Here is a 23119-nt window from a genome sequence, read left to right as displayed (position 1 = left end):
CTTTACCTGGTAAATTACCACTTACCGCCACTTTACCTGGTAAATTACCACTTTCACGTGGGAACAACCGAACCGCAACAAAATCTGAATCAATAAAACGAGTTGAGACGTAACGTCAACATCAACTTTGATTTATTTTTCACAATAAACTTCTGAAGGTCACATGACCTCAGAGGCTAAAACTTGTACTGGAGAGCGCCGAGACGTTAACTTCACGAAACGACTACAAGACAGATTTTCACAATAGAACACAGCAAATTCAGCAAAAAATCCAAAAATGTTTTTTGGGGATTACAGATTTATTTTACTCAAACGTGCAAAATTTCATTAAACAGAAAACGACTGTTTGGTTGTTAGAAGTTCCAATTGTGGATTAATCTCGTCACGAAGACAAAATACTTTAGTGTAATACAATTAAGAGTGTAAAGCTAAAGCTAGCATGAGTACGACGTTTTCATTACTTTGACGTTATCAGAAGACAAACACGGAACGTCACGAACACCCAACATCGCTACAAACACTAGCTAACACTGATCGCTATGCTAGCCAACGATGATCACTATGCTAGTCAATGATGATCACTATGCTAGCCAACGATGATCGCTATGCTAGCCAACGATGATCGCTATGCTAGTCAACGATGATCGCTATGCTAGTCAATGATGATCACTATGCGAGCGAACACTGATCGCTATGCCAGCCAACAGTGATCGTTATGCTAGCTAATACTGTTCGCTATGCTCGCCAATGATGATCGCTATGTTAGAAAATGATGATTGTTGTGCTAGCCAACAACGAGCGCTATGCTAGCTAACACTGATCTCTACACTAGCTAACACTGATCGCGATGCTAGGATGATTGCAACATTAGCTAACATTGATGACAACGCTAGCTCACACTGATTGCTACTCTAGCTAATATTGTCGCAAATCTAGCAAACACTGATTGCAGCGCAAGCTAGCACTGACCGCTATGCTAGCGAATGCTGATCACCATGCTAGCTAACACTGATTGCTACTCTAGCTAACACTGATCGCTACCCTAGCTAGTGCAGTACGCCAAACCAGTCTTGATCTCAAAACCACATTTTCATGGTCTGGATCAGGTCTTGGGTCAGGTGGTCTTGGTCTAGACCAGGTCTTGGGTCAGGTGGTCTTGATCTGGACCAGGTCTTGGGTCCGGTAGTTTTGACTACAGAAGCATAGAGCTAATACCGACCGCTACACAAACATCGAAGCTAAAATCATGATATAGTCAGAAAATGTAATTTTTTTGGAGAATCACAAACTCTTTTCAATTATTTCGTTTCCACGAACGTTTGGAAGCGACATTGTGGGAAATCGTTGGCTAATTACGACGTGAGCTCAGGGTTACGCGGCGCTACACGTTAGCATCCAGACCGAACGTGAGCTGCCGGTTCTGGTTTGTTTTTCCAGTGAAGACGATTCAAACGACTTCTCTTCCTAAATCCCCAAATCAAAATCTACTTCAGAGAAAGTAAACGTAAAAATACTACAAATCGCATCAGAGCGTCACGACGTGGGCACGCGGCTTCTAGAGAATCTACGTCACTAAACTTCAACGAGTCTACGACAGAAAAACTACAGTCGTCCAGGAGCCACCACCCGAACCCCACCACCCGAACCCCACCACCCGAACCCCACCATCTGAACCCCACCACCCGAACCCCACCATCTGAACCCCACCACCCGAACACCACCACCCGAACCCCACCATCTGAACCTCACCACCCGAACCCCACCATCTGAACCCCACCATCTGAACCCCACCACCCGAACCCCACCATCTGAACCCCACCATCTGAACCCCACCATCTGAACCCCACCACCCGAACCCCACCATCTGAACCCCACCACCCGAACCCCACCACCCAAACCCCACCATCTGAACCCCACCACCCGAACCCCACCATCTGAACCCCACCACCCGAACCCCACCATCTGAACCCCACCATCCGAACCCCACCACCCAAACCCCACCATCTGAACCCCACCACCCGAACCCCACCATCTGAACCCCACCATCTGAACCCCACCACCCGAACCCCACCACCCGAACCCCACCACCCGAACCCCACCATCTGAACCCCACCATCTGAACCCCACCACCCGAACCCCACCATCTGAACCCCACCACTCGAACCCCACCATCTGAACCCCACCACCCGAACCCCACCACCCGAACCCCACCACCCCAAATCTCCCTCACGGGTTGGGTTCTGCCGGGTTGGGATGCTTGGTGGGGGGATGGAAGGGTGGCGAGCAGGGGGGGGGGGGTGGGGGGGGTGGCTCCTGGAGGACTCTCAGCGCTCCCCGACTCGTCTCCGGGCTCACAGGATGCTCTCGCGCTCCTCGCCGAAGGTGACGGTGTCGGAGGACACGGTGCAGACCTCTGGGGGGTCCCCGGGCTTCAGGCCCCTCTTCAGGTGGACCACGCGGACGTTCTCGTTGTTGGGGCCGGGCCTGGTGCCGGTGGGCGTGACGTCTGCGGTGGTGGTGGTGGTGGTGGAGGAGGAGGTGGGGTCGGGGGTGGAGCCCTGCGGGGGCTGGCGGGCGTTGGTGTTGTTGTTGAGCGTGACGTTGCTGGGCGTGCGGTTGAGGTTGAAGGAGCGCGACGAGGGCCAGCTGTCCTCCGGGCTGCTGGCCAGCAGGCTGCACTGGTCCTCGGAGCAGATGGACATGCGGGCCACCGCCGGGTCCTGCAGGCCGCTGAGGCTGCTGGGTAGGCCGCGCTTCCCGGCCCGGCTCTCGTCGTCCAGCTCGATCAGGTTGGCGCGGTCGAGCTGCGACAGGTCCGCCTCCTCGTCCTGCAGCGAGTGGTTGGGCGAGCTCTCGTTGGAGCGCACGCCGGAGTCCGACGAGTCCTTCTTGTCCAGCGTGGCGTCCGACAGGTAGTCCTTCCCCTTCAGCGCCAGCGAGCCGCCGGGCGGCCTGGCGTCCGCCGCCTTGGGGCCGTCCTTGAGCAGGGAGGCGCTGTCCGACTCCTCCGACTCGTCGTCGTCGCTGGTCAGCTTCTGGTAGCGCAGGCCGCCGCCGCCGCCGCCGGCCTTCAGCTTGAGGTCGGCGCCCTGGAACAGCCCGCCGCCGCCGCCGCCGCGCTCCGCCGAGCTCTTGCGGCCGAGCAGCGACTTGGACGGCCCGTGCTCGCCCTTCTCGTCCTCCTCCGTGATGGGGTCCAGGGCGTCCACGTTGGAGAAGTCGCCGCCGTCCGCCGCCGCCGGCTTGCCGCCCCTCTTGGCGAAGGACTTGCGTCCGTCCGGCTCGGCGCCGCCGTCCTTGCCCCTGTCCTCGCCGGACGACGTCATGAAGTGCCCCGGCTGCGGCTGGACGGGCTTCTCGCCGCCCCCGCCCCCCATCTCCAGCTGCGCCATCTGGGCGATGTACTCCTGGTAGGCGTCGCGGTACTCCGCCTGCTGCCGGTCCGTCAGCTTGGCGATGTCGTTGGACGACTCCTGAGAGTTCAGGCTGTTCATGCTGGCGGTCCGGTGAGCGGCGCCCTGAGGACGGCGGAGGAGGAACGTCAACGCAACCTACCGCTACACAAACACTGCGGCGTGGCTTCAGGGGCACTGCGTCGGGGGAGGGGGGGGGGCGGAGCTACGTACCATCCACTGCATGTTGGCGTGGCGTGCAGACTCGTCCAGTCCCACCGTGCTCAGCTCCTCGAAGCTCAGGTTGAAGTTGTACATCGGCGACGTGTCCGAGTTGGCGCCGCCGGCGAGGGGCGGAGCCGCGGCGCGGCGCCCCACCTCGGGGGCTCCGCCCACCACGCTGCCTTGCTCGCTGGCGGCTTCCTCGTGCAGCACCTGGCTCTCCACGTGACGCATGTCGAGAACCTGCGGGGGAGGGGGAGTGTGGTCAGGGCTGGGAGGGTTAGTGTTCGATTCCCGGACAGAGCATCCCGCTGACCCTCTGACTTTCTGGCCCACTGACCCACTCACCCTCAGACCCATTGACCCTCAGACCCATTGACCCTCTCTGACTCTCTGACCGTCTGACCGACTGACCGACTGACCCTCTACTCTCTGATCCTCTGACTCTCTAACTCTCTGACCCTCTGACCCTCTGACTCTCTAACTCTCTGACTCTCAAACTCTCTGACCCACTGACCCTCTGACTCTCTGACCCTCTACTCTCTGACTCTCTGACCCTCTGACCCTCTGACCCTCTGACTCTCTGACCCTCTGACCGACTGACCGACTGACCGACTGACCGTGGCTCTGAACAGCTGCCAGTCTCCAAAGTTCATGTTCATCTCCTTCTTCAGCTCGTCGATGTTACACTGAGACAAAACTCTGCCGTTCACGTTGGCCTGAAGAGAAGACAGGATTCAGTTAGTGGTGGAGCGGTGGACTCCCTGACCTTCCTGATGGTGGCGCTGTACCTTCCTGATGGAGTACTGTACGTACCTTCCTGATGGTGGCGCTGTACCTTCCTGATGGAGTACTGTACGTACCTTCCTGATGGTGGCGCTGTACGTACCTTCCTGATGGAGTACTGTACGTACCTTCCTGATGGAGTACTGTACGTACCTTCCTGATGGTGGCGCTGTACCTTCCTGATGGAGTACGTACCTTCCTGATGGTGGCGCTGTACCTTCCTGATGGAGTACGTACCTTCCTGATGGTGGCGCTGTACCTTCCTGATGGAGTACGTACCTTCCTGATGGTGGCGCTGTACCTTCCTGATGGAGTACGTACCTTCCTGATGGTGGCGCTGTACCTTCCTGATGGAGTACTGTACCTTCCTGATGGAGTACGTACCTTCCTGATGGTGGCGCTGTACCTTCCTGATGGTGGCGCTGTACCTTCCTGATGGAGTACGTACCTTCCTGATGGAGTACGTACCTTCCTGATGGAGTACTGTACGTACCTTCCTGATGGAGTACTGTACGTACCTTCCTGATGGAGTACGTACCTTCCTGATGGTGGCGCTGTACCTTCCTGATGGAGTACGTACCTTCCTGATGGAGTACGTACCTTCCTGATGGAGTACTGTACGTACCTTCCTGATGGAGTACGTACCTTCCTGATGGAGTACTGTACGTACCTTCCTGATGGAGTACGTACCTTCCTGATGGTGGCGCTGTACGGCCCCATCATGCTCTGGTCGATTCCTTCGATCAGCCGGACGCGTTCGCAGACGGACTCGGTGGTCAAGGAGCTCAAGAGGATGGAGGGAGAGGCTGACACCACGGAGGCTGGGCCCTGCTCACACACACACACACACACACACACACACGGTTCGATTCCCAGAGGACAGTCAGAGTGCGTCAACAAACAAACAAACAAACAAACAAACAAACAAACAAACAAACAAACAAACAAACAAACAAACTCCTTCACTTCCTGCATTTCTTTTCCTTCCACAAAATTTTTTCCAGTAAATTTACAGACCAGATTCAGTTTGAGACTAAACTAAACTAAACTTAAACTTAGACTTAACTAAACTCTGACTAAACTAAAAAGACTAATCTGAACTCAAAATCGACTAAATCAATTAAATCAACTTAATTAAATTTAGATTAAACTGAACTCAGACTGAACTAAACTCAACTCAACTCAGAATGAACTCAACTCAACTCACCAGTAAAGCCTGAGACTAAAATATAAACTCGCAGTTTTGATGATTGTTACTTTAAAAGTTGGACGAAGTGGAGAGTCGAGGAATACCTGATTTATTTTGAAAGTTGAACTCTTAGACTGCAGACAGAACGACAGACAGAACATCAGACAGAACGACAGACAGAGAACAAACAGAACATCAGACAGAACGACAGACAGAACATGAAACAATCTTGAGAGAAACAAACTGATCAATGAAAACGTTTGGATGAAGTCGAGCTGATCTGGGTTCTGCTGCTTCGCCACAAAGGTGGGAACTTTCCCATTTCCCAGCTGAGTGAGACACTGAGGCACTTCCTGTTTCCTCTCACTTCCTGTCTCTTGTCAATACTCATTTCCTGCCACTACCTCTTCCTTGTCAATTACTGTTTCCCTTCAGACACTTCTGTCTCCTGTCTGTGGTCACTTCCTGTCACTGGTCACTTCCTGTATGTGGTCACTTCCTGTCACTGGTCACTTCCTGTCTGTGGTCACTTCCTGTCGCTGGTCACTTCCTGTCTGTGGTCACTTCCTGTCGCTGGTCACTTTCTATCTGTGGTCACTTCCTGTCACTGTTCACTTCCTGTCTGTGGTCACTTCCTGTCACTGGTCACTTCCTGTCTGTGGACACTTCCTGTCACTGTTCACTTCCTGTCACTGGTTACTTCCTGTCTGTGGTCACTTCCTGTCTGTGGTCACTTCCTGTTACCAGTCACTTCCTGTCTGTGGTCACTTCCTGCCTGTGGTCACTTCCTGTCTGTGGTCACTTCCTGTCTGTGGTCACTTCCTGTCACTGGTCACTTCCTGTCTGTGGTCACTTCCTGTCTGTGGTCACTTCCTGTTACCAGTCACTTCCTGTCTGTGGTCACTTCCTGCCTGTGGTCACTTCCTGTCACTGGTCACTTCCTGTCTGTGGTCACTTCCTGTTACCAGTCACTTCCTGTCTGTGGTCACTTCCTGCCTGTGGTCACTTCCTGTCACTGGTCACTTCCTGTCTGTGGTCACTTCCTGTCACTGGTGACTTCCTGTGTCACTGGTCACTTCCTGTTTCCTGTGGTGGTACTCACGGGTGCGTCGGAGCCTCGGCCTCTAGCAGGCGGCCGTGGACTGGAGGTGAGGGGGAGGAGCCATAAAGGGGCGTGGCAGCTGGTAAAGGTGGAGGGGGAAATATGGCTGAGGGGGGGAGGGGGGGGGAGGAGGACAAAATCAAAATGATGCTGATGGAGACAAAACAGAGAGTGAAGCTCAACATCTGGACACTTTCTACACATCTGGAAAGCTTTTTCTTCCTCTACCATAGGATTATAGAGCATCTTCCTCCTCTAATCCAGATTATAGAGCGTCTCCCTCCTCTAATCCAGATTATAGAGCATCTTCCTCCTCTACCATAGGATTATAGAGCATCTTCCTCCTCTAATCCAGATTATAGAGCGTCTCCCTCCTCTAATCCAGATTATAGAGCATCTTCCTCCTCTACCATAGGATTATAGAGCATCTTCCTCCTCTAATCCAGATTATAGAGCGTCTCCCTCCTCTAATCCAGATTATAGAGCATCTTCCTCCTCTACCATAGGATTATAGAGCATCTTCCTCCTCTAATCCAGATTATAGAGCGTCTTCCTCCTCTAATCCAGATTATAGAGCATCTTCCTCCTCTAATCCAGATTATAGAGCATCTTCCTCCTCTAATCCAGATTATAGAGCACCTTCCTCCTCTAACACCAGATTATAGAGCATCTTCCTCCTCTAATCCAGATTATAGAGCATCTTCCTCAAACCAAGTCCTAGAGAACTTGACCAACTAACCAGCTACCTTGACAATAACTAGTGATGTAACTAGTGATGTAACTCCTCCACCACCAAGTTAATCTGAACGTTTGCTCCTGATTGGCCGACGGCTGAGCTTCACTCTCAAACTGAAGACGAGTAAATCGATGACATCACGGCGCCGGTGGGCGGAGCCTGCCCTCACCCGGTTGTAGAAGGGGTGCTGCGGCCCGGCAGAGCCGCTGAAGTAGCTGCTGATTGGCTGAGGGGAGGCCACGCCCCCCGCCGGAGGGGGGAAGGGCCCGCTGAAGGGACGCCGACGGCGACATGGCCGACGACACCTGGCTGTACATGGAGCAGGGGCGGGGCTGGGCCTCCTGCAGGGGGAGGGGCGGGTAGGGGGCCCCGCCCACATTCATCTGCTCCCGAGCGGCTCGCACATCTGGATGAGAGAGGGGGGGGGGGGGGGGGAGGTTACTGTCAGCGCTTGTGGCGACGTCGCCGTGGTGACGGAGACAGACGTCGCCCCCGGCGACGGAGACAGACGTCGCCACGGGTGACGGCGTACCGGCGATGATCTCCCTCAGCTTGGGGTCCAGGTTGACGGTGCAGGGCAGGAAGGTGCGGACGTCCCGGGCCGTCAGGACCGGGCGTCCGGGGACGACAGGAAGGACCTCGAAGCTCCGCACGTCCCCGTCGATCTCCAGCAGCGGCTTCCACGTCCTTCGTGGTCGGGATGTTCTTCAGCACCCCTGGGGACGGAGACGCAGGGACGGCTCAGCGGCGGTAACCACGCCAAACCACAACGTCCACGACAACCACGCCGGCAGGGACAACAGGGACAACAAGGGGGACAACTGGCGGGACAGCAGGCGGGACGACAGGGGGGACAACAGGCGGGACGACAGAGAGGACGACAGGGGGACGACAGAGGGGACGCCAGGGGGGACGACAGGGGGGACGACAGGCGGGACGACAGGGGGGACGACAGGCGGGGACGACAGGGGGGACGACGGGGGGGACAACAGACGGGACGACAGGCGGGACGACAGGGGGGACGACAGGGGGGACGAACAGGGGGGGACGACAAGCGGGACGACAGGGGGGGACGACAGGCGGGACGACAGCGGGACGACAGGGGGCGGGGGCGACAGGCTGGACGACGGGAGGGACAACAGACGGGACGACAGGCGGGACGACAGGGGGCGGGGACGACAGGGGGGGACGACAAGCGGGACGACGAGGGGGGACGACAGGCGGGACGACAGGCGGGACGACAGGGGGCACGACAGGGGGGACGACAGGCGGGACGACAGGGGGGACGACAGGCGGGACGACAGGGGGGACGACAGGGGGGACGACAGGGGGGACGACAGGGGGGACGACAGGCGGGACGACAGGCGGGACGACAGGCGGGACGACAGGGGGGACGACAGGCGGGACGACTGGGGGGGCACGACAGGCGGGACGACAGGCGGGACGACAGGGGGGACGACAGGGGGGACGACAGAGGGGACGACAGACGGGACGACAGGGGGGACAACAGACGGGACGACGGGGGGGACAACAGATGGGACGACAGGGGGACGGTACCTCTCGTAGATGGTCTTCAGGGGACTGTGGTCCGGGACGCCGTCCCGTCTCCTCCAGGTACAGCAGCAGCCAGGACGTCCTGTAGGGCCACTGCTCCGTCAGGTGGATCCACGACGCCAGGCGGTCCCAGCTGAACACGATCTGATTGGCTCGGAGCAGACGGCCTGTAGCCGGGGGGGCGGAGTTAGAGGAGGAGGGGCTAGAAGAGGAGGAGCTAGAAGAGGAGGGGCTAGAGAAGGGGGAGCTAGAGGAGGAGGAGGAGCTAGAGGAGGAGGAGGGGCTAGAGGAGGAGGAGGAGCTAGAGGAGGAGGAGGAGCTAGAGGAGGAGGAGGGGTTAGAGGAGGAGGAGGGGCTAGAGGAGGGGGAGGGGCTAGAGGAGGAGGAGGAGCTAGAGGATGAGGAGGAGCTAGAGGAGGTGGAGGGGCTAGAGGATGAGGAGGAGCTAGAGGAGGGGGAGGGGCTAGAGGAGGAGGAGGAGCTAGAGGAGGGGGAGGGGCTAGAGGAGGAGGAGGGGCTAGAGGAGGAGGAGGAGGGGGAGGGGCTAGAGGAGGAGGAGGAGCTAGAGGAGGAGGAGGGGCTAGAGGAGGAGGAGGGGCTAGAGGATGAGGAGGGAGCTAGAGGAGGAGGAGGGGCTAGAGGAGGGGGAGGGGCTAGAGGAGGAGGAGGAGCTAGAGGAGGGGGAGGGGCTAGAGGAGGAGGAGGAGCTAGAGGATGAGGAGGAGCTAGAAGATGAGGAGGAGCTAGAGGAGGAGGAGGAGCTAGAGGAGGGGGAGGGGCTAGAGAGAGGGGGAGGAGCTAGAGGATGAGGAGGAGCTAGAAGATGAGGAGGAGCTAGAAGATGAGGAGGAGCTAGAGGGGGAGGGGCTAGAGGTGGGGGGAGGGGCTAGAGGAGGGGGAGGGCTAGAGCAGCAGCCTCACCCGTCACAGACACGATGTTCAGCAGCCTCCTCATGGTCTGAGGACTGATGTCGTTGAACCAGTCCTCCGTCACCATCAGCTTCGTCAAGTCGATACGGACATCTGGCGAGTCACCGAGCGCTGCACCTGTCTGCGGCGGTACGTGTCCTGCCGGGGTCAAAGGGTCACGCTCTCTCAAGGTCATTACAATAATAATCCATTAATGCTCTCTCTCTCTCTCTCTCTCTCTCTCTCTCTCTCTCTCTCTCTCTCTCTCTCTCTCTCTCTCTCTCCTCTCTCTCTCTCCATCTCTCTCTCCTCTCTCTCTCTCTCTCTCTCTCCTCTCTCTCTCTCTCTCTCCTCTCTCTCTCTCCTCTCTCTCTCTCTCTCTCTCTCCTCTCTCTCTCTCTCTCTCACCCTCCGGTTCAGCGTCGTCTTGCTGCCAAACTTTAATTCTCCAAACTGTGTTGAGACAGTTTCCTGTCCAGCTCCTCGTGCCAGCCTGCACACACACACACACACACACACACACACACACACACACACACACACACACACACACACACACACACACACACACACGTTAGCATCGCGGCTAGCGCCCGGCGTCTCTGCGCGTGGTCGCCGCGCGGGTACCGTCGGCGGCGGCGTCCCCGTTGGCGGGCGCGGTGGCGGCGGCGCACATCTTCCTGGCGCTGGACAGGCCGCGGCTGTTGAGGAAGACGGGGAGGTGCACGATGTTCCTCATGTAGTCGTGGCCGTTGATGTTGGAGTCCCGCAGGACGCTGTTCAGGTTCTGGTTGATGGCCTTGATGATGATGTGGGGGTCGCTGGCGAAGATGAGATGAACGGGCCCTTGGAGAACAGGACGCGCACCTGGGGGGGATTATAACACCAGATTAGAGAGCATCTTCCTCCTCTAATCCAGATTATAGAGCATCTTCCTCCTCTAACATCAGACTATAGAGCATCTTCCTCCTCTAATCCAGATTATAGAGCATCTTCCTCCTCTAACATCAGATTATAGAGCATCTTCCTCCTCTAATCCAGATTATAGAGCATCTTCCTCCTCTAACATCAGATTATAGAGCATCTTCCTCCTCTAATCCAGATTATAGAGCATCTTCCTCATCTAACGTCAGATTATAGAGCATCTTCCTCCTCTAATCAGATTATAGAGCATATTCTTCATCTAACGTCAGATTATAGAGCATCTTCCTCCTCCAACACCAGATTATAGAGCATCTTCCTCCTCTAACATCAGATTATAGAGCATCTTCCTCCTCTAATCCAGATTATAGGCACCTTCCTCCTCTAACATCAGATTATAGAGCATCCCCCTCCTCTAATCCAGATAATAGAGCATCTTCCTCCTCTAACACCAGATTATAGAGCATCTTCCTCCTCTAACACCAGATTATAGAGCATCGTCCTCCTCTAATCCAGATTATAGAGCATCTCCTCCTCCAACATCAGATTATAGAGCATCCTCCTCCTCTAATCCAGATTATAGAGCATCTTCCTCCTCTAACATCAGATTATAGAGCATCTTCCTCCTCTAACACCAGATTACAGAGCATCTTCCTCCTCTAACATCAGATTATAGAGCATCTTCCTCCTCTAACACCAGATTATAGAGCATCTTCCTCCTCTAATCCAGATTATAGAGCATTCTTCCTCCTCTAACATCAGATTATAGAGCATCTTCCTCCTCTAATCCAGATTATAGAGCATCTTCCTCCTCTAATCCAGATTATAGAGCATCTTCCTCCTCTAATCCAGATTATAGAGCATCTTCCTCCCTAACATCAGATTATAGAGCATCTTCCTCCTCTAATCCAGATTATAGAGCCCCCCCCCCCCCCCCCCTCACCGTGTCCAGCATCTGCAGCACCCGGTCCTGCTCACAGGAATCCAGACCGTCGATGACGACGGCGAGTCGAGTCTGATGCTGCGTGAAGCCGTCGATCGTCTTCGTCATCCGAGACATGAGGTCCACCTCCGACTTCAACACCTGGAGGGGGGGGTGTTCACAGTGAGACCTGAACAACCAAACCCCCACCCCCCCCCCGCCGCCCCCCCCTCCCCCCCTCACCTTCATGAAGCCCTCGCTCTTCAGCTTGTGCATCCTGTTGGCGGCGCCGTGGAGCCTCTTCCTCTGCGAGTGCAGCACCGAGTCGGCCACCTGCCACCAGGTCCTGCAGTTCAGCAGCAGGGCCACGCCCACCACGCCGCCCACGCCCACGCAGCACGCCGTTCACCGTGCGGTTCTCGCCGTCCACCCGGAAGACGGCCAGCAGCGCCAGGCCGGCCAGCAGGCAGCACAGGACCAGGGCGAAGAGCACGAAGGACGGCACGCAGCACGTCTTCTTCCACTTCCTCTTCCCTGTGGGGGGGGGGGGAGACACGCATCACAGCTGCATCACACGCCACACAAGCCCCGCCCCCTTCCCGGCGCCGCCCTCACCTTGCGTCTCCTCGTCTTGAACACCCTGAAGAGTCGCGTGGCGAGGAAGCCGAACTCCCTCTCGCAGGCGTCGGACAGCGTGGCGATCATCTCCGCCATGGACGTCTCCCCCCCCACACTCGACAGGCGGTTGTAGTCCGTGAACAGGAACCTGTGGACGTCAGGGAGACGCGTTGGGACGCGTCGGGGACGCGACGGAGACGTGACGGAGGCAGGCGTCCCTCCACCCCCCCCCCCGGTACCTGACAGGCAGGGCCCTGGTACTCTGCTCCGGCAGCTCCGGCGGGTTGACGAACATCAGCCTCAGCAGCAGCTCCAGGTATCCAACATGGCGGCGAGACGCGTGCTCAGGAGCCACGCCCACGTCCAGCCGTCGCCCTCGCGACGCCCGCCGAAGTACACCACCACTGGGACAGCGTGGACAACCACGTCAAAGCTCCGGCATTTCAAACGTGAGAGACACACCGGGACCAACGAGTTACGCTTCTAAGGGTTCCGTTTCTATGGGTTCTGGTTCTACGGGTTCTGGTTCTACGGGTTCTGGTTCTACGGGTTCTGTTTCTACGGGTTCCATTTCTACGGGTTCTGGTTCTACGGGTTCCATTTCTACGGGTTCCATTTCTACGGGTTCTGGTTCTACAGGTTGCATTTCTACGGGTTCTGGTTCTAACGGGTTCTGGTTCTACGGGTTCCGTTTCTACGGGTTCTGGTTCTCCAGGTCCTGCTTCTACGGGTTCCGTTTCTATGGGTTCCATTTCTACGGATTCTGGTTCTACGGGTTCTGCTTCTACAGGTTCTATTTCTACGGGTTCTGTTTCTACGGCTTCTGGTTCTACAGGTCCTGCTTCTATGGGTTCTGTTTCTACGGGTTCTGCTACTACAGGTTCTATTTCTATGGGTCCTATTTCTACGGGTTCTGTTTCTACGGGTTCTACGGGTTCTGTTTCTACGGGTTCTGGTTCTACAGGTCCTGCTTCTATGGGTTCCGTTTCTACAGGTTCCGTTTCTATGGGTTCCATTTCTACAGGTTCTGGTTCTACGGGTTCCATTTCTACGGGTTCTGGTTCTACGGGTTCTGGTTCTACGGGTTCTGCTTCTACAGGTTCTATTTCTACGGGTTCTGTTTCTACGGGTTCTGGTTCTACAGGTCCTGCTTCTATGGGTTCCGTTTCTACGGGTTCCGTTTCTATGGGTTCCATTTCTACGGGTTCTGGTTCTACGGGTTCCATTTCTACGGGTTCTGGTTCTACGGGTTCTGGTTCTACGGGTTCTGCTTCTACAGGTTCTATTTCTACGGGTCCTATTTCTACGGGTCCTATTTCTACGGGTTCTGGTTCTACAGGTCCTGCTTCTATGGGTTCCGTTTCTACGGGTTCTGCTTCTACGGTTCTGTTTCTACGGGTTCCTGTTTTCTACGGGTCCTATTCCTACGGGTTCTGTATCTACGGGTTCTGGTTCTACAGGTCCTGCTTCTACGGGTTCCGGTTCTACGGGTTCTGTTTCTATGGGTTCTGTTTCTACGGGTTCTGGTTCTACAGGTTCCGGTTCTCCGGGTTCCTCACCGAGAAGAGGTAGAGCAGCGCCAGCAGGCTGAGGGAAACGGCCACGGCCAGTTTGGGGTCGACGGAGAACCCGAGGACGACGGCGACGGAACCGCAGAGCATCAGGGACAGGAAGACCAGCAGCCAGGAGAACTGGAACAGGGGGTCGATCTGCTTGGCCGGCAAAGGTCTTCATCTCATCTGGGGGGGGGGGGGGGGGGGGGTAGTGGGGGGATGGGGGGGGTCATGGGGGGTCTTGGATGTATTAAACGTACATGAGTGTGTGTGTGAGACGGACCCTCCAGCTTCTTGAGCAGGAAGGACTTGCCGCTGCCCCACTGGGCGTACAGACCCCCACACATGGGGGGCTGCATGGTGGGCTCGCTCAGGATGTCCGCCAGCGCTGAGCTGTACAGGTCGTAGCCTAGCATGTCTCCGTCTGTCTCCGAGGGGGACAGGTGTCCTGGGGGGAGGAGACACTGTGTAAGGGGGGGGGGGGGGGGTGGAGAATCTATATCTTCGAATGTCCCCCACCTCTACCACCTCCTCCACCTCCACCTCCCCCCACCTCCTCCACCTCTCCTCCTCCTCCACCACCTCCTCCCTGCTTCTACCACTTCTGCACCTCCTCCACCAACCATCTCCACCACCTCCCTGCCTCCACCACCTCCTCCTCCTCCCTGCCTCCACCACCTCCTCCTCCTCCCCGCCTCCACCAACCTCCTCCACCTCCTCCCCCCTGCCTCCACCACCTCCTCCTCCTCCCCGCCTCCTCCTCCTCCTCCCCCGCCTCCACCACCTCCTCCCCCACCTCTACCACCTCCCCCTGCCTCTACCACCTCCTCCACCTCCTCCTCCACCACCTCCCTACTCCTCCACCACCTCTACCACCTCCCCCTGCCTCTACCACCTCCTCCACCTCCTCCTCCACCACCTCCCTGCCTCCACCTCCCTGCCTCTCCCACCACCTCCTCCACCCCCCACCCCCCCGGTGTGTGTTTCAGTTACGAGCTCCGAAGATCTGTGTAAGGATGCTCTTCTGGTGGCTACAGTCGATGTTGTAGGGCGTCTCCGCCGCCTTGTTGGGTCGGGTACAGCAGCAGCCCGTCTTTGGGGTTCCGCAGCAGCAGCTCGGCGAGGCGGCGGCTGCGGCCGCGGATGGCGATGTGCAGCGGCGTGTCGCCCTTCTGCGGAGACACGGCGAGCGGGACTCAGCGCCGGTTCTCACACCGGGACGGCGGTCGTGTCCGTAGGGTTCTCACACCGGGACGGCGGTTGTGTCCGTAGGGTTCTCACACCGGGACGGCGGTTGTGTCCGTAGGGTTCTCACCTTGTCCACCGCCGACACCTTGGCCCCCTTGTCCAGCAGCAGCTCCACGATCTCGATGTTCCTCATCTTGGTGGCTTTGATCAGCGGCGTCTCTCCGTCCTGAACCGGCGCACACCGTGAGACACATCGCCGACTACACCGTGACGGCGTGTTGTGTGGCGTCCGGGTGTCTCACCTTGGTGCAGGGTCTCGGTGTCGGGGTTACACTGCAGGATGTCCCTCACCATGGTGGCGTTTCCTTTCTCCACCGCCCAGTACAGCGCCGTCTTGTTCTCCTGGAGACGACAACCGCCATCACCATGACGACCACCATGACAACCACCACAACCACCACCACAACCACCATGACAACAACCACACCCACCATGACAACAACCACCACCACAACCACCATGACGACCAACATGACGACAACCACAACAACCACAATCACCACCACAACAACCATGACGACCACCCACAAACCACCATGACAACAACCACCACCACAACCACCATGACGTACCACCATGACGACAACCACAACAACACAATCACCACCACAACAACCATGACGACCACCACAACCACCATGACAACAACCACAACAACAACCCGCCATGACAACAACCACCATGACGACCACCATGACGACAACCACAACAACCACAATCACCACCACAACAACCATGACAACAACCACCATGACAACAACCATGACAACAACCGCAACCACCATGACAACCACCATGACAACCACCATGACAACAACCATGACGACCACCATGACAACAACCATGACGACCACCATGACAACCACCATGACGACCACCATGACAACCACCATGACAACAACCACCATGACGACCATCATGACAACAACCATGACGACCACCATGACAACAACCATGACGCACACCATGACAACAACCACCATGACGACCATCATGACAACAACCACCATGACAACAACCATGACGACCACCATGACAACCACCATGACAACAACCACCATGACGACCATCATGACAACAACCACCATGACAACAACCATGACGACCACCATAACAAACCACCATGACAACAACCATGACGACCCACCATGACAACCACCATGACAACAACCACCATGACGACCATCATGACAACAACCACCATGACAACAACCATGACGACCACCATAACAACCACCATGACAACAACCATGACGACCACCATGACAACCACCATGACAACAACCACCATGACGACCATCATGACAACAACCATGACGACCACCATGACAACAACCATGACGACCACCATGACAACCACCATGACGACCACCATGACAACACACCATGACGACCACCATGACAACAACCATGACGACCACCATGACAACCACCATGACAACAACCACCATGACGACCAGCACAGCAACAGCCGTCCACCAGGACGCCAGTGGACACGTACCTGTCCTCTGATGTCAATGTCTGCATATTTGTGCAGCAGCGCTCTGACGATCTCCACGTGTCCCCCCCTCACCGCGCCGATCAACACCGTTGTCCCCGCTCTGCAACACCAAGCCACAGGTCAGAGGGCGACGCCCCCCCCACCCCGCCCCCACCGTGGGACCAGAGGGCGACGCCCCCTCCGGTCCTGGTCCTCCAGCGCCCTCACCCGGTCCGGGATGTTGACGTAGGTCCCGGCGTCCAGCAGGTCCTGGACGATCTCGGTGAAGCCCTCCTTGGCGGCGATCATCAGCGCCGTGTTTCCGTCTTTGTCCGTCATGTTGACGTTGGGGTTCCTCTTCAGCAGCTCCTTCACCACCTCCGTGGTAGCCGCCGCGCACCGCCACGATCAGCGCCGTCATGGAGTTCTGCAGGGACACGCTGTCACACCGGGACCCTGTGTGTGTGTGTGTGTGTGTGTGTGTGTGTGTGTGTGTGTGTGTGTGTGTGTGTGTGTGTGTGTGTGTGTGTGTGTGTGTGTGTGTGTGTGTGTGTCGTACCGCCCCCTCCTGGTCCACGTCGGCGCCGTTCTCCAAGAGATGCATCACACAGTCAAAGTGTCCTTTTCTGGAGGCCCAGATCAACGGAGTGGTGCCATACTGCCACACACACACACACACACACACACACACACACACACACACCACACACACACACACACACACACACACAGATAATCACGTCAACACAATTCAGTCAACAGGTGTGTAACAGTGTGTAACAGTGTGTAATAGTGTGTAATAGTGTGTAACAGTGTGTAGCAGTGTGTAACAGTGTGTAACAGGTGTAATAGTGTGTAATAGTGTGTAACAGTGTGTAACAATGTGTAACAATGTGTAGCAGTGTGTAGCAGTGTGTAGTAGTGTGTAACAATGTGTAGTAGTGTGTAGTAGTGTGTACAGTGTGTAATAGTGTGTAACAGTGTGTAGCAGTGTGTAACAGTGTGTAACAGTGTGTAATAGTGTGTAACAGTGTGTAACAATGTGTAACAATGTGTAGCAGTGTGTAGCAGTGTGTAGTAGTGTGTAACAATGTGTAGTAGTGTGTAGTAGTGTGTAACAGTGTGTAATAGTGTGTAATAGTGTGTAGCAGTGTGTAACAGTGTGTAACAATGTGTAACAATGTGTAACAATGTGTAGCAGTGTGCTAGTAGTCGTTGTAACAATGTGTAGCAGTGTGTAGTAGTGTGTAGTAGTGTGTAGCAGTGTGTAGCAGTGTGTAACAGTGTGTAACAGTGTGTAGTAGTGTGTAACAGTGTGTAGCAGTGTGTAACAGTGTGTAGCAGTGTGTAGCAGTGTGTAGTAGTGTGTAGTAGGTGTGTAGTAGTGTGTAACAGTGTGTAATAGTGTGTAGCAGTGTGTAGCAGTGTGTAACAGTGTGTAATAGTGTGTAATAGTGTGTAGCAGTGTGTAACAGTGTGTAACAATGTGTAACAATGTGTAACAATGTGTAGCAGTGTGTAGCAGTGTGTAGCAGTGTGTAGCAGTGTGTAGCAGTGTGTAACAGTGTGTAGTAGTGTGTAGTAGTGTGTAACAGTGTGTAGTAGTATGTAGCAGTGTGTAGCAGTGTGTAGCAGTGTGTAACAGTGTGTAGTAGTGTGTAGCAGTATGTAGCAGTGTGTAACAGTGTGTAGTAGTGTGTAGCAGTGTGTAGCAGTGTGTAACAGTGTGTAATAGTGTGTAGTAGTGTGTAGCAGTGTGTAGCAGTGTGTAGCAGTGTGTAACAGTGTGTAGTAGTGTGTAGCAGTATGTAGCAGTGTGTAACAGTGTGAGTAGTGTGTAGCAGTGTGTAGCAGTGTGTAACAGTGTGTAGTAGTGTGTAGCAGTATGTAGCAGTGTGTAACAGTGTGTAGTAGTTGTGTGTAGTAGTGTGTAGCAGTATGTAGCAGTGTGTAACAGTGTGTAGTAGTGTGTAGCAGTATGTAGCAGTGTGTAACAGTGTGTAGTAGTGTGTAGTAGTGTGTAGCAGTGGTAGCAGTATGTAGCAGTGTGTAACAGTGTTGTAGTAGTGTGTAGCAGTGTGTAGCAGTGTGTAACAGTGTGTAGTAGTGTGTAGCAGTGTGTAGCAGTGTGTAACAGTGTGTAGTAGTGTGTAGCAGTATGTAGCAGTGTGTAACAGTGTGTAGTAGTGTGTAGCAGTATGTAGCAGTGTGTAGCAGTGTGTAGCAGTGTGTAACAGTGTGTAACAGGTGTAGCAGTGTGTAGTAGTGTGTAACAATGTGTAGCAGTGTGTAGTAGTGTGTAGTAGTGTGTAGCAGTGTGTAGCAGTGTGTAACAGTGTGTAGTAGTGTGTAGTAGTGTGTAACAGTGTGTAGTAGTATGTAGCAGTGTGTAGCAGTGTGTAGCAGTGTGTAACAGTGTGTAGTAGTGTGTAGCAGTATGTAGCAGTGTGTAACAGTGTGTAGTAGTGTGTAGTAGTGTGTAGCAGTGTGTAGCAGTGTGTAGCAGTGTGTAACAGTGTGTAGTAGTGTGTAGCAGTGTGTAGCAGTGTGTAACAGTGTGTAGTAGTGTGTAGCAGTGTGTAGCAGTGTGTAACAGTGTGTAGTAGTGTGTAGTAGTGTGTGTAGCAGTTGTGTAGCAGTGTGTAGCAGAGTGTGTAACAGTGTGTAGTAGTGTGTAGCAGTGTGTAGCAGTGTGTAACAGTGTGTAGTAGTGTGTAGTAGTGTGTAGCAGTGTGTAGCAGTGTGTAGCAGTGTGTAACAGTGTGTAGTAGTGTGTAGCAGTGTGTAGCAGTGTGTAACAGTGTGTAATAGTGTGTAGTAGTGTGTAGCAGTGTGTAGCAGTGTGTAGCAGTGTGTAACAGTGTGTAATAGTGTGTAGTAGTGTGTAGCAGTGTGTAGCAGTGTGTAGCAGTGTGTAACAGTGTGTAGTAGTGTGTAGCAGTATGTAGCAGTGTGTAACAGTGTGTAGCAGTGTGTAGCAGTGTGTAGCAGTATGTAGTAGTGTGTAGCAGTATGTAGAAGTTGTGTAGCAGTATGTAGCAGTGTGTAACAGTGTGTAGTAGTGTGTAGCAAGTATGTATAGTGTGTAGCAGTATGTAGGTGTGTAACAGTGTGTAGTAGTGTGTAGCAGTGTGTAGCAGTGTGTGTAACAGTGTGTAGTAGTGTGTAGCAGTATGTAGCAGTGTGTAGCAGTGTGTAGCAGTGTGTAACAGTGTGTAGCAGTATGTAGCAGTGTGTAACAGTGTGTAGTAGTGTGTAGTAGTGTGTAGCAGTATGTAGCAGTGTGTAACAGTGTGTAGTAGTGTGTAGCAGTATGTAGCAGTGTGTAACAGTGTGTAGTAGTGTGTAGTAGTGTGTAGCAGTGTGTAGCAGTATGTAGCAGTGTGTAACAGTGTGTAGTAGTGTGTAGCAGTGTGTAGCAGTGTGTAACAGTGTGTAGTAGTGTGTAGCAGTGTGTAGCAGTGTGTAACAGTGTGTAGTAGTGTGTAGCAGTATGTAGCAGTGTGTAACAGTGTGTAGTAGTGTGTAGCAGTATGTAGCAGTGTGTAACAGTGTGTAGTAGTGTGTAACAGTGTGTAGTAGTGTGTAGTAGTGTGTAACAGTGTGTAGTAGTGTGTAACAGTGTGTAACAGTGTGTAGTAGTGTGTAGCAGTGTGTAAACAGTGTGTAGTAGTGTGTAGTAGTGTGTAGCAGTATGTAGCAGTGTGTAACAGTGTGTAGTTAGTGTGTAGTAGTGTGTAACAGTGTGTAGTAGTGTGTAGTAGTGTGGTAACAGTGTGTAACAGTGTGTCACAGTGTGTAGCAGTGTGTAGCAGTGTGTAGTACTGGTTGTGTACCTTGTCAGAACAGTTGACTTTGGCTCCGTTCTCCAGCAGAACGTTGACGATGTGGGCGTGGCCTCGCCCGGCGGCCCAGATGATGGGATACACACTGTACTGCTGGAGGAGGAGGAGGAGGAGGAGGAGGAGGAGGAAGGTTCAGGCTGCTGGTCTGAGGGTGTGTGTGTGTGTGTGTGTGTGTGTGTGTGTGTGTGTGTGTGTGTGTGTGTGTGTGTGTGTGTGTGTGGTACCTGTCCCGTGGTGTTGGGGTTCCCTCCGTTCTCCAGCAGCAGCTCAGTGACGTCGTCACGACCTTTGTAGGCCGACCACATGAGGGCCGTCCAGCCTCCCTGACACACACACACACACACACAGTGAGCCAGGTCCTGGGCGGGGGGGGGGACTACATTTCCCATGATGCTCTGCTCCCACCATGTCCCGGTGCTCGATGTAGGCGCTGTTGTCCAGCAGCTCCTTCACCACGTCCACATGTCCTTCTTTCGCCGCGCAGATCAGAGCCGACCAGCAGTCCTGACCGGAGAGAGGCGTTACCATGGAGACGGGGGGCCGTATCCCGGCAACAACCCCCCCCCCCCCCCCCCCCACCCCGTCTCAACCCCCCCCCTCTCACCACGTCGTCCAGGTTGACGTTGGCTCCCCTCCTGATGAGCTCCTGGACGATCTCCAGGCTGCCCTGCTCCGCCGCCAGCATGAGCGGCGTCTGGCCGTTCTGCACACAAACAAACAAACAAACAAGCAGGTGAGCACAGCAGGAGGGGGTCTGACTGTGTGTGTGTGTGTGTGTGTGAGAGACTCACGTCGCTGCGTCCGTCCACGTCCTTGAAGCGGTCCAGGTGGGACCTGAGGGCGGACAGGTTCTCCTCCTCCACGTAGCTGAACAGGTTCTGGATGGCCAGAGTGGTCATCTTGATGGAGGTGGTGGTGTCCATGTCTGCTGTAGGAGGGGCTGGGGGGGGACAACAACAACAACAACAACGTCAATAACAACAACAACGTCAACAACAACCATGTCTGCTGGTCGATGGGCCTGAGGGGGGGGGACAACAACGTCAACGACAACGACAACAACCACATCTGCTGGTCGGCGGGGCTGAGGGGGGGGACAACAACGTCAACAACAACGCCAACAACAACAACGTCAATGCAATAACAACGTCAACAACAACCATGTCTGCAGTTCGGTGGGCCTGAGGGGGGGGACAACAACGTCAACAACAACGCCAACAACAACAACGTCAACATCAACAACAACAACGTCAACAACAACCACGTCTGCTGGTCGGTGGGCCTGAGGGGGGGACAACAACGTCAACAACAACAACGCCAACAACAACGTCAACAACAACCATGTCTGCAAGTCGGTGGGCCTGAGGGGGGGACAACAACAACGTCAATAACAACAACGTCAACAACAACAATGTCAACATCAACGTCAACAACAACCATGTCTGCAGGTTGGTAGGCCTGAGGGGACGACAACAACGTCAACAACAATAACAACAACCACGTCTGCTGGTCGGCGGGGCTGAGGGGACGACAACAACAACAACAACTTCAACAACATCAATGCAATAACAACGTCAACAACAACCATGTCTGCAGTTCGGTGGGCCTGAGGGGACGACAACAACGTAAACAACAACAACAACGTCAACAACAACAACAACAACAACCACGTCTGCAGGTCAGCGGGCCTGAGGGAAGGTGTGTGGTGCTGCAGTGACCTCTCCGGCCTGCAGGCGGCGCCGTGAGGTAATAAATCTGTTCAGTGTCCAGGAGCAGCTGGAGGTCAAAGGTCACGTTCAGGGACACACATGTGACGGGACCATCCCAAGCCCCCCCCCCCCCACCCAAACCCCCCCAACGAGGTGGAGCCGCCCGGCCACACCCACCACTGCCACTGATGAGAGCCGTCGCCGTGGAGACTGAGCGGCCGTCGCCGTGGTAACAGCCTCCAGAGCAGGGCTCCACAGCGGTTCTCCTCACAGGAACGTTCTAGACCTTGATCTTCTCACCAGCGACGCAAAACGACCGTCTGAGAACGACGACGTCACAACGGTGTTCCTCAAGGCGCTGTACTGGAGCCCCCCCCCCCAGTCCCCCCCACCCCCCCTACAGCCCCCCCAGGCCCCACAGGCCCCACAGGCCTTCATCACATTCCGAATGAATGAAATATTTTCCTAAACAAAGACAGAATCAATAAACTCTCCATGGATTCATCTTGTTTTTCCAGATGCGTTTCTGAATAAATTAGATTACTCTGATTTTTTAAAATTCAAATGAGAACAAACATTAAAAAAAAAAAAAAAAAACATCTAGAAACCTTCCGGAAGAAAGAAAAAATAAAAAACCACCTGATTGATCCAAACCAGGAAATGAACGTCGACTAATCTTATTGATAACATATCAGCGGAGTCACCTTCAACACACACACACGCGCGCGCGCACACACACACACACACACCTTACCTCCACTCGACAGTCGGCTGGGTCTGGGTACCGGGTGTCGGAACCGGGTCTGGGTACCGGGTGGGGTACCGGGGTCTCGGTGCCGGAGTGTCCGGGTTCGTCGCTCCCTCCTCGGATGAGCTTCAGTCTGTCTCCCCGACAACAGCGGCCATCTTTATAAGAACAACGGCGCTGCGGAG

The 23119-nt window shown here is 54.7% G+C and overlaps 1 protein-coding gene across 1 annotated transcript; it reads right to left on the bottom strand.

The window, feature by feature from the left end:
* Positions 1–2184: 2184 nt before the first annotated feature.
* On the bottom strand, positions 2185–23074 carry kidins220b (kinase D-interacting substrate 220b). Its single transcript, XM_080514251.1, is given in 45 exon segments — positions 2185–3518; positions 3627–3857; positions 4235–4333; positions 5091–5228; positions 6692–6727; positions 6729–6797; positions 7597–7701; positions 7703–7833; positions 7960–8104; positions 8106–8143; positions 8980–9028; positions 9030–9148; positions 9903–9996; positions 9999–10049; positions 10299–10342; positions 10345–10383; positions 10518–10724; positions 10727–10757; positions 11755–11895; positions 11977–12126; positions 12128–12267; positions 12349–12363; positions 12366–12499; positions 12591–12684; positions 12687–12755; positions 13911–13913; positions 13916–14063; positions 14065–14090; positions 14188–14352; positions 14898–14979; positions 14981–15076; positions 15220–15318; positions 15395–15403; positions 15405–15494; positions 16654–16743; positions 16745–16753; positions 16861–17016; positions 17018–17059; positions 17192–17290; positions 20469–20570; positions 20702–20800; positions 20883–20981; positions 21082–21180; positions 21269–21417; positions 22941–23074. Coding segments are annotated over 44 exon segments (5181 nt in total). The 5' UTR covers positions 21401–21417; positions 22941–23074; the 3' UTR covers positions 2185–2351.
* Positions 23075–23119: the final 45 nt, after the last annotated feature.

Source organism: Blennius ocellaris (genome assembly GCF_963422515.1).
Source record: "Blennius ocellaris genome assembly, chromosome: 18".
NCBI lineage: Eukaryota > Metazoa > Chordata > Actinopteri > Blenniiformes > Blenniidae > Blennius > Blennius ocellaris.
This window is presented reverse-complemented; position numbering and strand designations above follow the sequence as displayed.